Source organism: Balaenoptera borealis (genome assembly GCF_965194805.1).
Source record: "Balaenoptera borealis genome assembly, chromosome: 1".
In the NCBI taxonomy this organism is placed as follows: domain Eukaryota; kingdom Metazoa; phylum Chordata; class Mammalia; order Artiodactyla; family Balaenopteridae; genus Balaenoptera; species Balaenoptera borealis.
The window spans coordinates 1,512,531-1,527,592 of record NC_138860.1 but is presented as its reverse complement, the minus strand read 5'-3'; the positions used below and the strand labels follow the sequence as shown (position 1 = coordinate 1,527,592).

The 15,062-nt window shown below is 43.8% G+C and overlaps 1 protein-coding gene across 5 annotated transcripts in view; it reads left to right on the top strand.

The window, feature by feature from the left end:
- Positions 1-15,062, top strand: part of IPO9 (importin 9) — a 47,025-nt gene that overhangs the window by 19,825 nt on the left and 12,138 nt on the right. For all 5 annotated transcript variants that reach the window (XM_082393044.1, XM_082393041.1, XM_082393040.1 and 2 more), the window contains 10 exons: positions 1,626-1,714; positions 2,418-2,504; positions 3,010-3,129; positions 3,242-3,342; positions 3,528-3,586; positions 4,182-4,333; positions 5,015-5,113; positions 5,994-6,100; positions 6,472-6,611; positions 8,852-9,011. In XM_082393044.1, the coding sequence (XP_082249170.1) occupies positions 1,626-1,714; positions 2,418-2,504; positions 3,010-3,129; positions 3,242-3,342; positions 3,528-3,586; positions 4,182-4,333; positions 5,015-5,113; positions 5,994-6,100; positions 6,472-6,611; positions 8,852-9,011 (1,114 nt within the window). The remainder of the gene's footprint in view (positions 1-1,625; positions 1,715-2,417; positions 2,505-3,009; positions 3,130-3,241; positions 3,343-3,527; positions 3,587-4,181; positions 4,334-5,014; positions 5,114-5,993; positions 6,101-6,471; positions 6,612-8,851; positions 9,012-15,062) is intronic.

Below are 15,062 nucleotides of genomic sequence, written 5' to 3'. Positions count from 1 at the left end.
TTTTGTTTCAGACCCCCTCTTCCCGTGCCCCAGCTGCCTTTTTGCACCACCCAGTGTATTTTTATTGATTACATGTGACAGGTGCTCAGGGCATAGAGCTGACCTACTGAAAAGGTCAAATGCTCCTTGCCCAGACGTTCCCTGCCTTGCTTATCGCCCTTGTTTCTCTTGTACGGCGTATTATTCAGGTGACTTCTCCTACCCCTCTCCGTGGAATGAGCCTTCTAGGATTCTTTATTTACAAGCTCATGATGCCAAAATATCAATTAACAGACCTGTTTTCTACTAAGGAAAGGAAGCCTATTCCCTTCCAGTCTTCCAACACAAAGTTCAGCTTCTTCTTTAAAAACCTGGAGAAAAAAATAGTTGTACATTTGTATATACAGTTGGCTTGCTCAAGAGCCCTTGTTGTGCTTGACTAAGGAAATCATTGTTCCGTGAGAAGACTTTTCTGTCAGCCACAGGGAAAGAGCTGGGGAAGTGTGTGTTCTCCTGCACGTGGGTCGCTGCCAGCCTCCACTCCCAAATAGCTGCTCCACGCGCCTTCACGCGAGGCTGGGCCGCACTCCGGCAGCTGCGGCTCAGGTGTGCGTGCAGGGGGCAGGGTACTGGTGTGTGGGCAGGAGCCCAGCAGGAGAATGGGTCTGATTCTCGTCAGGGCTGTTTAAGGTACTGTCCCAGTCTCTCTAATTTAATAAGGCTTCCCATTAAACTTAGCTGTCTATAAATGACAGCTAAGGCTAATGGTGTGAAGGAAATGCAAACACAGCCGCCAGGAGTTGAAATGAGTGATCCATGAGCCTCAGCTTTCTCTTTGCTCTCAAGGAACTTTGGAGACTGATGTCGCTGGCATCCCATGCTTTTTCTGACCTGATGAGTGACTCCAGAAAACTTATTTTGGACTTAAGCTTGTAAAGTGTTGATAAATTGAGTCTATCAAGAATGATCATGAGAGTAATGAATGTGGTTGGTTAAGCAGCAGATAAATGAGAGGACACTGGGACTCGAGGGCTTGTATTCCATGCTCAGCGACACAATCCAGAGCCCTGCTTGCTGTCTCGGTGCCTTGTGAGGTTTTGGAAGTGAAGGGAAAGCTAGTACCCACATTTGCCTCACCTTCCTCAAGTCTCATTCCGCGGCCAGGGTGCTCTTTGCCGCCTTCACGGGGTATAAACCCCCTTCTCTTCCTCTGAACAGTGGCCTGACCTCTAGGTCAGTAGGCATCGTCCCCATCTGCAGGGTGGAGCTCAAGCCAGGTAAGTCTGCACAGACTTTACTGTGTGCGTCAGAACAGCTTCTTGGGCAGGGTATTGAAAGTGGAACAAAGGTGAGACGCCTCCAAGTGCACCTGGATGGTGACAGCGGGCACAAACTAGATTAATTCCAAATTTTCCTAAGGCAGCCTCACGAGGATTTTGACACAGTTCCGTTACAGGTTTTCTTTCTTACTCTCGTGTATTCTCCTTTATCTCTGCGTTCTCTTTCCCTTCTAACCAATGATTGGCACTACTTCCGTACGCCAGGGTAAGTCTCCCAGCCAGCGTCTTTCCCTGTGTGCCGCCTAGAAGCAGTTCAACAATTTTCACACGGAATGTCTTTGTAAAGCGGGGCTTTCTTCTCTGTAGAATTCACTCGAGAAGTCACAGACACCCAGATGCCGCTGGTTGCTCCTGTCATTCTCCCAGAGATGTACAAGATCTTCACCATGGCCGAGGTACGAGTCTCAGCTGCGCCGTCCAGCAGGCAGAGCTGCTCAGGCTCTGGCCGGCCGCCCCCGCTCAGGGGGAGCCCGTTGTGTTGGCTGCCGATCCCCAAACCTGAAGACAGGAACTGACAAAGCCTGAGCTGGGATGATACTCAGGCCTTCACTTACAACTACGAGGACAACCTGTGATGAGAGAGTGAAGTAGCTGCAGTCTCTCCTCACATCTCACCCTGCTGCCTGGGTGCTGCCTTGGCCTCTCCCCAGGCAGCCCACGCGAGCTGGCCCACCTCAGCCGAGTGCTTGGAAACAAGTCTACCCCTGCACTGCACCCGATAAGCCCTTACTTTACTCTGTATGCCTTTGGTTAAGCTCCCTACTCCTCTCCGTCCCCAGCCAAGGGCTATGTTTTGAAAGAAATACGTTGACCGTGTTGGGGTTTCAAGCCGTACCCAGCTTCGTATTTTTGTCAAATTAACCCACAGAGGCCTATATATAAGGCTGATTCTAATAAGTTCTGACATCGTGCTGCCTTTCATTCTCTGGATTACAGAAGAAGTCTGTCTCCTGGACATGAGTGATTGACATTTCCTGTCTCTCTAGGGGATCCAGTCCCATGTCAGGATTGAGTAGTCACAGTTTAGTCACACACACACGCGCGCATGCACGCACGCACGCCCACCAGTCTCATGGCTACACTGTAACTTGTTTCCAGGTGTATGGTATTCGAACCCGTTCCCGAGCCGTGGAGATTTTTACCACGTGTGCCCATATGATCTGTAACATGGAGGAACTGGAGAAGGTGAGTGAGCCTTTAGGTTGGTGACAGACGGCCTGCCTAGAGGTCTCCAGCACAGCAGCGCCGGGACGGACACTCGCCGTGTTGTGGGTGCAGTGAATGTTCTGGTTAAGTTCCTCGTCTGCATGTAGCTTAGTTTCCTTTCGTCTGAGCCTTAGTTTTTCTAACACCCCCTCCTGCATCCTTTTCACGCTAGTCATCACCCAGAACTTCACTGCTCTTTTATCTGTCTCCCATGTGGAACCAGCTAGCTGAAAAACACCAGTCCCTGGGATTGAGAAGCTGGCCTTATGTACTAGCTTTGCAGAAGCTCCTGGTGAGGGGCTGCCGGTGTTGGATACGGTCACAGCAGGCCTTGGGGACACCCCCAGTGACCTTGGGGACACGACCTTCTGACTGAGGCCCGAGCCTGAAGGGGTCTGGAAACAGCATGGGTCTCGGTGTTTGGTGCATGCAGTGAGCCGTGATTCGGGCTGCGTCCAGTACTGACTTTGGTTTCTGCCGCCAGGGTGCGGCCAAAGTCCTGATCTTCCCTGTGGTGCAGCAGTTCACAGAGGCCTTTGTCCAGGCCCTCCAGATACCAGACGGCCCCACGTCTGACAGCGGGTTTAAGATGGAAGTCCTGAAGGTAAGCATTTACTGCGATGGAGATGCTGGGGGTTTGAAGAGTGGTCTGAAATCAGTGATTTTTCTCCCATATCACTTGTAACTCTTGGGGTTTTTTCTCTTTAACTTCTCAGGCAGTGACAGCCCTGGTGAAAAACTTCCCAAAGCACATGGTGTCCTCCATGCAGCAAATTCTGCCTATTGTTTGGAACACCCTAACTGAAAGTGCAGCTTTATATCCTTTCCAGAAGGTTGAAGGGACCTGCCACCCCCATAGTTGGGAATCTAGCTTTGGGTCTTAATGTTCATGTGGTTCCACTTTCTTAAAATGTCTACTCCTAGTGTTGGAGTGTACAGCATTCCCTTGTAGAGTATGTCTAAAGCAGACTCCAGATTCTGTTTCTTTACTCTTCATTGTACTTATGTGAGGACAGAAGTAAATTACACAGAGGAAGTAGAAGATCCTGTGGATTCTGATGGTATGTGGTGTGTCTAATCTTAACAGGTGTACCACTTAGTGGGAAAGGGAGCCAGGAAAAGACAGAACAGAGGCAGGAACTTAGAGGCTTCATGCTATTAAGAGAGTGCTCTCACCGAGTTTCCTCTAAGTGTATTAGATGTGGGGAAATGAGAAGTTGAAAATCATTGATCTGTTCCTCATGGGCATTTGTGTAAGTCTCATGAAATTGTAGAATTTCTGAGTGGAAAATGTGTTCAGTGTTTCTGATTCTTTTTTTTTTTTGGAGGGGGGGGTGCCTCACTGCATGGCTTTTGGGATCTTAGTTCCCCGACCAGGGATTGAACCCACACCCTCGGCCGTGAAAGCGCTGAGTCCTAATCACTGGACCGCCAGGGAATTCCCTGATTCTTTTACTTGAAAAACCAAAGAGTACTTAATAGCCTCAAGTTCCTTTCTTTGACTCCTCAGCCCCTTCTTCCATTCCCTGGAGAATAATAATTAGCAAGTGCTTTAACTATTCATTAACTTACAGAGATGATGTAGTTCCTTTCCAGCATCTGTGCTTTCCTTTTGCTTTCTTGTTATTAAAAGCTTCTCTTGTGTGTTTCCTGTAGGTGAAGTCCTGGGCTTTGAAAATCTCGTCTTTAGCATTTTTGAATTTGTCCATGCTCTCCTGGAAAATAGCAAATTCAAAAGCACTGTCAAGAAGGCCTTGCCTGAGTTGATTTACTATCTCATCCTGTACATGCAGATCACCGAGGAGCAGGTAACAACGTGTGGGAGACGGTGACCGGCTTGCATTCAGAGAGTGCAGCCTGCATGTGGGGTCTAAGTCAGGCGACCAACTGATTTTGAAAAATAGACACCTGAAAAGTAACTTCATGGGAAGTTCCAGAAAGCTTTGATGTCATTATATTGCCGAATCCCTGGGTGTTGGGGTTTTATCAACTCCTGTACTAGGTAATTGGGCTTTCAGAGTACTAATACTTTTACATCTATAGGACCGCCAACCAAAGGCCCAGATATCCAGAAGAGCCTACCTTTCTCTATAAATAGTGAGATATAATAGAGTGCAGATCATTAGCCTGGTTGGTGAATCATTAGACCAGAAAAGAGCATTAAAAAATATGATAATGCCTGTCTCGTATGAACAACACAAGAATGGACATGATTTTCCATTAAATACCCATCAGACCTACTAGACTCAGCAAATTGACGTACCTGGGGGTAACAGCCAACTACAGTAGGAGGGGCCAGCAGTCAGCCACCTACTGCAGCGGCCTTTGCTGCTCAGCTTATTAAAGGGTTCGCTTCTCTGCATCAAAAAGAATAGCATTCTGTTCAAGACAAAAACAAAAGGCTGAACCATTCCAGTGTGTGGATGAAAAGAGGGAACATATGGACCAGATGGGAGCCTCAGAGAGACCTAACTTCATCATCCTTTCAGATCAAAGTGTGGACAGCCAACCCCCAGCAGTTTGTGGAAGATGAAGATGATGATACTTTCTCCTATACTGTTAGGATCGCAGCCCAAGACTTGTTGCTGGTAAGAGGGCCCCCTTGATACTTCAGCCAAATGATCCTGAGCTATTCCTCTTCTTTCTAGATCTCTAACCCAAGCTGAGCAGTGTTGTTGGGTGACTTTGTCTTAGACTTTTGGGGGATAAGAAGAACATCTCGAATGAAGTCTGAGACTCAGGAATTCCAAAGTCATTGCTCCCAGTTCTGATTTACGTGTAAATATTAGGTGTAAAAATTGTGCAGAGGATAGTGTTCTAATGAGTAAGGGTGGTTGAATCAGGAACTTTTCAGTTTAATTCACTCTTCAGCAAGAATCTGTAGCACAAACTAGAGGTTGGCAAATTAAAAAAACTTCGATTGCTGAGAGGTTGAACACCCAGATGGCTGCTCATGTTTCTTTGGCTCTGACTGGAGCACAGGACTGTCTCCAGGCTGAGGGTCTGTGAAGAAGCTGCCACCTGCCGCCTGTCAGGTGCGAGGCTTGTTCTCGTGGTTTCCTTGTTGGTGAGCACTCCTTGTTATCCTGTGGTGTTTCTAAGGCACCTAGGAAAGACCGCACCAAGTTTCAGCTAGTAGATTAGCCTTGTATTCCCACAGTCAGGCTCCCAGAGAATAAATATCTGGTCCCCTGCCATCCAAAGCTGAATCTCTCATTGACCCCTTGGGCTCTGCTGAATGTAGCCAAAGGGAGGTGTCCATTTCGTGAGCTTCACAGTGCTCGGGCCCTGCGGAAATATGGATACTACTTTAACGTGGAGACCTTAATGCAATTAGGGGCTGTGTTCTGAATGTACCTAATTGGGCTTAGCCGTGTGTATGTGAAGGAGTTGGAACCATTCAGTGTGCAATGAAGCTTGCAGTTTAATTTGCACAGAAACATTTGTTAGCGCCTCTCCTCCCACCAGGCTGTGGCCACTGATTTCCAGAATGAGAGCGCAGCAGCCCTGGCCGCCGCAGCAACTCGGCATTTACAGGAAGCTGAGCACACCAAGAATGGCGACACCGGACATTGGTGAGAGTGGGCGGCGGGCGTCCCACTGAGGGACGTGCTCTGGGCATCAGGTCGGAGGCAGGCGCGTCCTTGCTTTGCATTATCTGTTTTAAAGCAGTTCTTCCCATCCTGAAAACAGTTGGCTAAGATGCTTTTATTTTACCCCGTTTTAAAAAGGTTTGAAAGGAAGGACTTTTGCTTTGTTTTTAATTAGAAAAACCTGTTATTATTAAATTACACTGTTTTCAGTTCTAGGTTTAGATCGGAAGAGCAGCTCAATGCACTTTGGGGTCAGGCTGTGCTGAAATGCCCTTTCCTGAATTGGCTTCCCACAAGCGTCTGTCTCTTTGGCCGTGGGTTTGTGTGAGCAGGCTGTGGTGTCCCTTTGGCAGGTGGAAGATCCATGAGGCATGCATGTTGGCCCTCGGCTCGGTGAAGTCCATCATCACCGACAGCGTGAAGAATGGCAGGATCCCCTTCGACATGCATGGCTTCCTGACCAACGTTGTCCTTGCAGACCTCAACCTCTCAGGTAGGTTTCAGCACCATGCTTAGGCCCACCATCAGCTCAGTTCTGTTGTTCACTTAGGCAGGTAAACCTCGGGGTGAACATTCTTCTTCCACCCTAGAGCTTGAGCTCGTCTGAACCTCTAAACTGCCCAGAGACCTTGACTCAAGCTTCACCAACTGAGAGGCTAGGATTGCCTTGTTCATGGTTCTTCCATGCTGTTCTCTCACACTGTTGTCCCAATCAGCGCTCAAGTCCCGGATGTTTTCTGGAGTCTGAATAGAGTGCAGATTTGGCTGCTCTGCCTTGAGAACTCCAGTGCAGACTCTGTCATTGCAAAGTCCCCGCGCCCTCAGGCAGCCTGTGTATGGTTCACCCTCTCTGTGTGCTGCTTGTCAGTCTTCTCAGGCTCTTCTGTCTACGTGATTAGAGTGTCCGTTCTCGTGTCCACGTTCGCTACTAGCCTTAAAAAGTAGCCTCGACTACGTGAGCCTGATTTCTCAGCACCGCAGGGCAGCGGCTGAGAGGTGGCGTTGTCTCCGTGTGACGATCTCCGTGCCTTGTTCTCACCCTCAGAGCCCCCAGTGCTGTCTCTGCTTCCTCCCTGAGTACTTAAGTCGTGGGACCCCTGCGTCGTCGATGCCGTGTCAGTCCACTCACTGCTTCCTCTCCATAGGATGCCCTCTGGGTAGCTTAAACCATTGGAAAATGTTCTCCACTTCTCCTTAGGCCAGCTGTTATAGGGCATCTCAGGCCGGAGTCACAGAATTAAAATGGTTGAGCATCCAGAGCTCAGAACCCACTGAGCATGTTCCTATTTATTCTGCATTTACCACGTGCTGCATTATGTTGTGGTTGACAAATATGTTTTCTTCTACTAGAATGTAAAATATTTGAGTACAAGCCATGTCTAATATATCCTTTTGCCCCACAGTGCCTGGCACCTAATGGACATAGTATAATCACGTGTTGAATGACAGTGTTGGAATTTCTCAAACCCACTAGCATATTTTTTGTAGAACTTGCCCTAGCAAAGCTTTTCTGTACAAGCCATTCTCAAACTTTTTGGTCTCAGGACCCCTTTACACTTTTAAAAATTATCAGTGATCCCAAAGAGATTTTTTTGTGAGTGACATGTAGCAGTATTTAACATATTAGAAATTAAAGCTGAGAAGCTTTCAAAATATAAGAAATGCAAGCATACGTTCCATTAGCTGTCAGAGCCATGGTGTCACACATCAGTAACCTCTGGAAAATTCTACTGTGTACTCGAGTAGGAATGAGAATGATAAAAGACAAATAATGTCTTGGGATTTGCTAGGAAAAGAGTTTTAACTTTGGGGACTTCCAGGCGTTCCTGGATGGGACTCTCCATTATATGAATTAGTATGTAATTATTTGGCACCGTTTGCTAGGTTCTGTTGAATAGGTCCTATCAGCTAAATGTTTATTGTACAGGTAACTGAGTTAAGCCCTATGACAGCTGAATATAGTCTCTGTCCTCAAGCATCTTATAACAGGCAGGGGGTAGTAATCCTTACACCAGTGCCTAGAATATAAAAAAATATACTTGTATCATGTTAGAAAGCTAAGGACATGGGCTTAACGTGGCAGAGATAGTTAGGATTACTTCAGCCCAAGAGATCGGTTAGATAATGCAAGGAGAGGTGAGTGTGTTGGCTTATAAACGAAGCACAGAGATGGCAAAGTCAGATGTTGACTTCCTAGGGAGGGGTGTGTGCCTGAGTTTGGAAGGCACAAAGGGAAATCAGAGGTAATGCTAGAGTCACTGATCTGAGGGGTCCTTGAATGCCGTGCGAATTTAGATGGGCTTTATTGGGTAGGCTATGGAATTCGTTGACATTTTAAATAAAAGCATGACAGAGCTATAATTTATAGTATTCCAATAGTGGTCCAAGAGTAGGAAAAAACTGGCAGTGGAGAAGCCATCTAGAGGACTGACTAGCAGTGCGGTAAGGGGTGGTGAGAGCTGTGGTGGGAACAAGGGTGGGGGGCTTTGTAGTCTAGGAATATTCAAAATGTACTTTGCAAATAGTGAAAACTGAAACTAGGGAAATGATTCTGTGCCATAGGTCATACATTTGCTTTTATCTTTCAAGATCATGCTTTTTCTCTCCATTACGTTATGTATGTTTGGTGGTATTCAGTTACTGCAACAAACTGAGGAATAGAGGTGGGGAGGAGGGCGGGCAGTAGCAGAAACTTGTATTGTCCAGCCCCTAACTGCTCTCTCTTCCTCCCAGTGTCTCCTTTCCTCTTGGGCCGGGCCCTTTGGGCTGCCAGTCGGTTCACTGTTGCTATGTCCCCTGAGTTGATCCAGCAGTTTCTTCAGGCAACAGTTAGTGGTCTTCATGAGACACAACCCCCATCAGTTCGAATTTCTGCAGTGAGAGCCATCTGGGGGTGAGTACACCACCTTAGGACAACGGAAACAGTTTTAAGAGAAAGTTGCTCAGGGTAGAAGTCCCAAACAGCAGTTGTCCAGTGGACTATGTTGCTTGGAAATTTCTGAAGATCTCCTGCAGAATGGATGTTGGAAGGACAGGGAAAGAAACCATACCAGAAACAAGGCTTCTGTGAGTCCCGGATACATCCTGTTCCCTTTTACTCCTTGTTCCTTTTCAATTCACTCCAGCTCTGGAATCATCTAGACCAACTCCCTGTCTTACAGAGAAGCAGAACCTGAGGCTCCGAGAGATAACTAACTTGCCTAGGGTCGCACAGCAGTGGGTCATAGAAGCAGGCTTAGAGTCATTTGGTTGATTGATTGCCTCTGTATTGGAAACCAAATTTGGGATAATGTAGCCTGGAAACACTGCTTATTTTTTCCCAATTTTACTTCTCTTTGTCACAGCTAGTGTACTAGTGGCTCTATTAGTCCTTTATTTATATTCCTTCTCAGACCACAGGGAGTATTGATGTTTTCAGGAGTATTTTCAAGTCCAAACTTAAGAGTCTCAGTTGAATCATAAGAATTGCTTGAAACCCTAAAAACGCAGAGTTCACCTTCCACCTGCCTGCACTACCTCCTTACCTTTTGAAGCAGAGATTGAGGGGTTGGCATTACTATATGTCTTTAGAAAGCATTGCTGCGGGGGGGCGTGTCAGCAAGATGTCTGAGTAAGATGTCCCTCGCTCTTATCCCTCCCACAACAACAATTTGACATCTGTCCAAGCGAGGAGATTGTCAAACTCAGTGCTATCTAAGGACAAGGAGAGCTGTTTTGAGAAGACAAGCCCACATCCCAGCCACTGACTTGCCGACCATAGTCCCGGCTACAGCCCCATTTGGCTTTGGTTCTGTCATCGGCACTGTACACCAAGGGACCCAGGGGGAATCTCACCCACCTGTATGTCAGATAATAGAAACACAGACCTCGGTCCCAGCTGTGGATCTTGACGTGGTCCAGGACCTCCTGGAGAACACTGACTGAGATAGTTACCCACAGATGAGAGAGCCTTTGTTGAAGTCCAAAGCCCAGTGGAGAAGTTCTAGCACACCACTGGAGCAAAAAAAAATCCAAGATTGGACACTTGGAAGAGGTCAGTCAGTAAAGCCTGGAGGACGTGACTGCTACTTCAGAAGTGCAGACAGCAGTGCAAGACATAAAGGAATATGAAAAACCAAGGAAGCATGACATCACAAAAGAAACACAATAATGTTCCAGTAACCAACCCCAAAGACGTGGAGATCTGTGATTTATCTGATAAAGAATTTCAAAACAGCCATTTTAAGGAGCTCAATGAGCTACAAGAAAACACAGAAAGACAATTCCATGAAATTAGAAAAACAACTCACAGACAAAATGAGAAGTTCAACAAAGAGAGAAATCATAAAAAAGAACCAAACAAATTCTGGAGCTGAAGGATACAGAGAATGAAATGGAAAAATGCAGTAGAGAGCATCAGTAGCAGAATGGATCAGGCAGAAGAAAAAGCCTGTGAAATAGAAGACAGAACCTTCAAAATCATCCAGTCAGAGGAGGATAGAGAATAAAGAATGAAAAAGAAGGAAGAAAACGTGAACTGTGGGATATCTTTAGGAGAAGCAGTCTACAAATTATTGGAGTCCCAGGAGAAGAGAGGGAGAAGGGGCAAAAAGCTTTTTAAAGAAATAATGGCTGAGAACTTCCCAAATCTGAGGAGAGATTTGTACCTCCTGGTTATAAAGCTAATATATCACCCCAAAATTTCAATCCAGGGTGATCTTCTCCAAGACAAAGTGTAGTAAAAACTATCTAAAATCGAAGACAAAGAGGGAATTTTCAAAGCAGCAAGAGGAAAAAACTTTTCTCTCATGCAAGGGAACTCCCATAAGGCTAGCAACAGATTTCTCAGCAGAAACTTTGCAGGACAGGAGACAGTGGGATGATATATTCTAGGTGCTGAACGAAAAAACTGCCAACCAAGAGTGCTTTAGCTAGGAAAGTTGTCCTTCAGAACTGAAGACAAGATAAAGACTTTCCCAGACAACAAAGCTGAAGGGGTTCTTCACCACTAGACCTGCCTTACAAGAAATGCTAAGAGGAGTTCTTCAAGCTGAAATGAAAGGATGCTAATTAATAATGTGAAAATATATAACACACTGATACAGGTAAGTATATAATCGATTCGGAATACTCTGATACTGTAATACGGTGGTGTGTTAACCACCTAACTCTAGTATAAAGGTTAAAGGATGAAAGTGTTAAAAATAACTAGCTAAATACTTTGTGATTATTATTATGAATACACAGTATAAAAGGAGTTAAATCGTGATATCAGAAACATTAAAGGAAGAGAATAAAGGGGTAGAATTTTTGTATGCAGTCAAAGTTAAGTTGTCAGTGTGAAATAGACTATCATATCTATAAAATGTCTTATGGTAGCCACAAAGCAAAAATCTATGATAGATGCACAAAAGATAAAGAGAAAGGAGTCAAAGCATTCCACCATGGAAGATCACCATTCACAAAGGAAGACAGCCAGAGAGAAAGGTCAGGGGAACAGGGAACTACAGAAGAGCCAGAAAACAATTAATAAAATGGCAGTTAATAAAATGGGCTTACTTATCAAAAATTACTTTAAATATAAATGGATTAAATTCTCCAATTAAAAGTCAAAGTAGCTGAATGGATTGAAAAAGAAGACCCAACTATATGCTGCCTAAAAGAGACTATAGGTTTTAGTACACACATAGGCTCAAAGTAAAGGAATGGAAAAAGATATTCCGTGTATGTAGAAACCAAAAGAGAGTGAGGGTATCTGTACTTTTATCAGACAAAGTACTTTAATTCAAAAGCTGTAACAAGAAACAAAGGTCATTATATGATAAGGGGGTTAATTTATCAGGAAGATACAACAATTATAAATATATGTGCACCTGCCATCAGAGCACCTAAATATATTAAGCAAATATCAATATCTGAAAGGAGAAATAGACAACAGTACAATAATAGCAGGAGATTTATACCCCACCCTCAACAATGGATATGCTCATCCAAACAGAAAATCAATAGGGAAACATTGGACTTAAACTATACTTTCAACCAAATGGACCCAACAGACATACAGAACATTCCATCCAACAGCAGCAGAACATACATCCTTCCCAAGCATGCATGGAGCATTCTCCAGGATAAGTCATGAAGCAGGTTTTAGTGAATTTAACATTAAAATAATACCAAGTATCTTTTCTGATCATGTTGAGATGAAATAGAAATCAGTTACAGTAGGAAAACTGGAAAAATCACAAATATATGGAAATTAAACAACACACTTCTAAACAACCCGTGGATCAAAGAACTCAAAAGAGAGATCTAAGAATATTCTGAGGGACTTCCCTGGTGGTGCAGCGGTTAAGAATCTGCCTGCCAATGCAGGGGACACGGGTTCGAGCCCTGGTCTGGGAAGATCCCACAAGCTGCAGAGCACCTAAGCCCGTGAGCCACAACTACTGAACTTGTACTCTAGAGCCCGCGTGCCACAACTACTGAAGCCTGTGCGCCTAGAGCCCGTGCTCCACAACAAGAGAAGCCACCGCAATGAGAAGCCCACACACTGCAATGAAGAGTAGCCCCTGCTCACCGCAACTAGAGAAAGGCCACGCACAGCAATGAAGACCCAACGCAGCCAAAAATAAATAATAAATTAATTTTTAAAAATGATAAAGATATTCTAAAACACACGAAAATGGAAAATACAAATACCAAAACTTATGGGATGCAGCAAAAGGAGTTTTAAGAAGGAAGTTTATAGATAAGAACACCTACATTAAGAAAAAAGAAAGATCTCAAACAACCTAACTTTATACCTCAGGAATTAGAGAACAAACTAAGCCCAAAGGTAGCAGTAGGAAGATGAGAGCAGCAATAAATAAAATAAAGAGCAGAAAAATATTAGAAAAATTTAGTGAGACTAAGAGCTGGTTTTTTGAAAAGATAAACAAAATTGACAGACTTTAGCTAGACTGAAAAGAAGAGAGAGAAGACTCAAGTACAGAATCAGAAATGAGAGGGGAAACTTTACAACTGATAACACAGAAAGACAAAGGTTCATAAGAGACGACTGTGAACAGGTATATGCCAACAAATTGGATAACCTAAAAGAAATGCATAAATTCCTAGAAACATACAGCCTAACAAAACTGAATCATAAAGAAAATTGAAAATCTGAACAGACCAATAACTAACAAAGAGAGTGAGTCAGTAATCAAAAACCTCCCGTAAGAGAAAAGCCCAGGACCAGATGGTTTCACTGGTAAGTTCTACAAACATTTAAAGAAGAATTAATACCAGTCCTTCTCAAACTCTTTCCAAAAAATTGAAAAGGAGGGAACATTTCCAAACTCATTTTACTAGGCCAGCATTCCCTGATAACAAAGCCATACAAGGACACTACAGGAAAAGAAAACTACAGGCCAGTATGCCTGATGAATATAGACGCAGAGATTCTCAACACAATACTAGCAAACTGAATTCAACAACACAGTAAAAGGATCACACACCATGATCAAGTGGGATCTATCCCTTGGATGCAAGGATGGTTCAACATACATAAATTAATAAATGTCATACACCAGTTAATAGAGTGAAAAATAAAAAATCACATGAGTATCTTAATAGATGCAGAAAAAGCATTTGACAAAATTCAATACTCATTCATGACAAAAACTTTCAACAAAGTGTATAGAAGGAACATATCCCAACACAATAAAGGCCATATATGACAACCCCCCCAGCTAACATCATATTCAACAGTGAAAGGCTGAAAGCTTTTTCTCTTAAGATGAAGAACAAGGTACCCACTCTTACCACTCCTATTCAACATAGTACTGGAAGTCCCAGCCAGAGCAATTAGAAAAGAAAAGAAGAAATAATGAACTATCACAAAGAGAAATTTAAAAAACAATCTCCTGTACAATTGCATCAAAAACAATAAAATGCCTAAGCATAAATTTAACCAAGATGGTGAAAGATCTGTACACAGAAAACTATAAGACGTCGATGAAAGACTGAAGAAGACACAAATAGAAAGATGTTTCATGTTCATGGATTGGAATAATGAATATTTTTCAAATGTCCAAACTACCCAAAGCAATGTACAGATTCAGTGCAACCCCATCAAAATTCCAGTGGCATTTTTCATAGAAGAACAAACAATTCTAACATTTGTGTGGAATCACAAGAGACCCTGAATAGCCAAAGCAATCTTGAGAAAGAAAAAGCTGGAGGCATCACACTTCCTGATTTTAAACTATATTACAAAGCTACAGTAATCAAAACAGTGTGGTGTTGGCATAAAAACAGACACAGAGATCAGTGGAGCAGAGAGCCCAGCTATAAACCCACACTTATATGGTCAATTATTTTATGACAGAGGAGCCAAGAATATACACTGGGGGAAGGACAGTCTCTTCAATAAATGGTGTTCGAAAAACTGGACCCTTATCTTACACCGTATGCTTAGGTCAACTCAAAATAAATTAAAGACTTGAACCTAAGACCCGAAACCATAAGACTCCTGGAGGAAAACATAAAAGTTAAACTCCTTGACATTTCTCTTGGCAATGATTTTTTGTATTTGGCAACAAAAGCAAAAGTAAACAAGTGGGACTTGTTTACTACATCAAACTAAAAAAGCACAGCAAAGGAAACCATCAGCCAAATGAAAAGGCAACCTACTGAATGGGAGAAAATATTTGCAAACCATTTATCTGATAAGCAGTTAATATGCAAAATATATGAAAAGCTCATACAACTCAATAGCAAATCTGATTTTTAAAAATGGCAGAGGACTTGAATAGACACTTTTTCTAAAGAAGACATACAGATAGCCAACAGGTACATGAAAGAGCGCTCAACATCACTAGTTATCAGGAAAATGCGAATCAAAACCACAATGAGCTACCACCTCAGACTTGTTAGAATGGCTGTCATCAAAAAGACAAGAAATATGGGACTTCCCTGGTGGCGC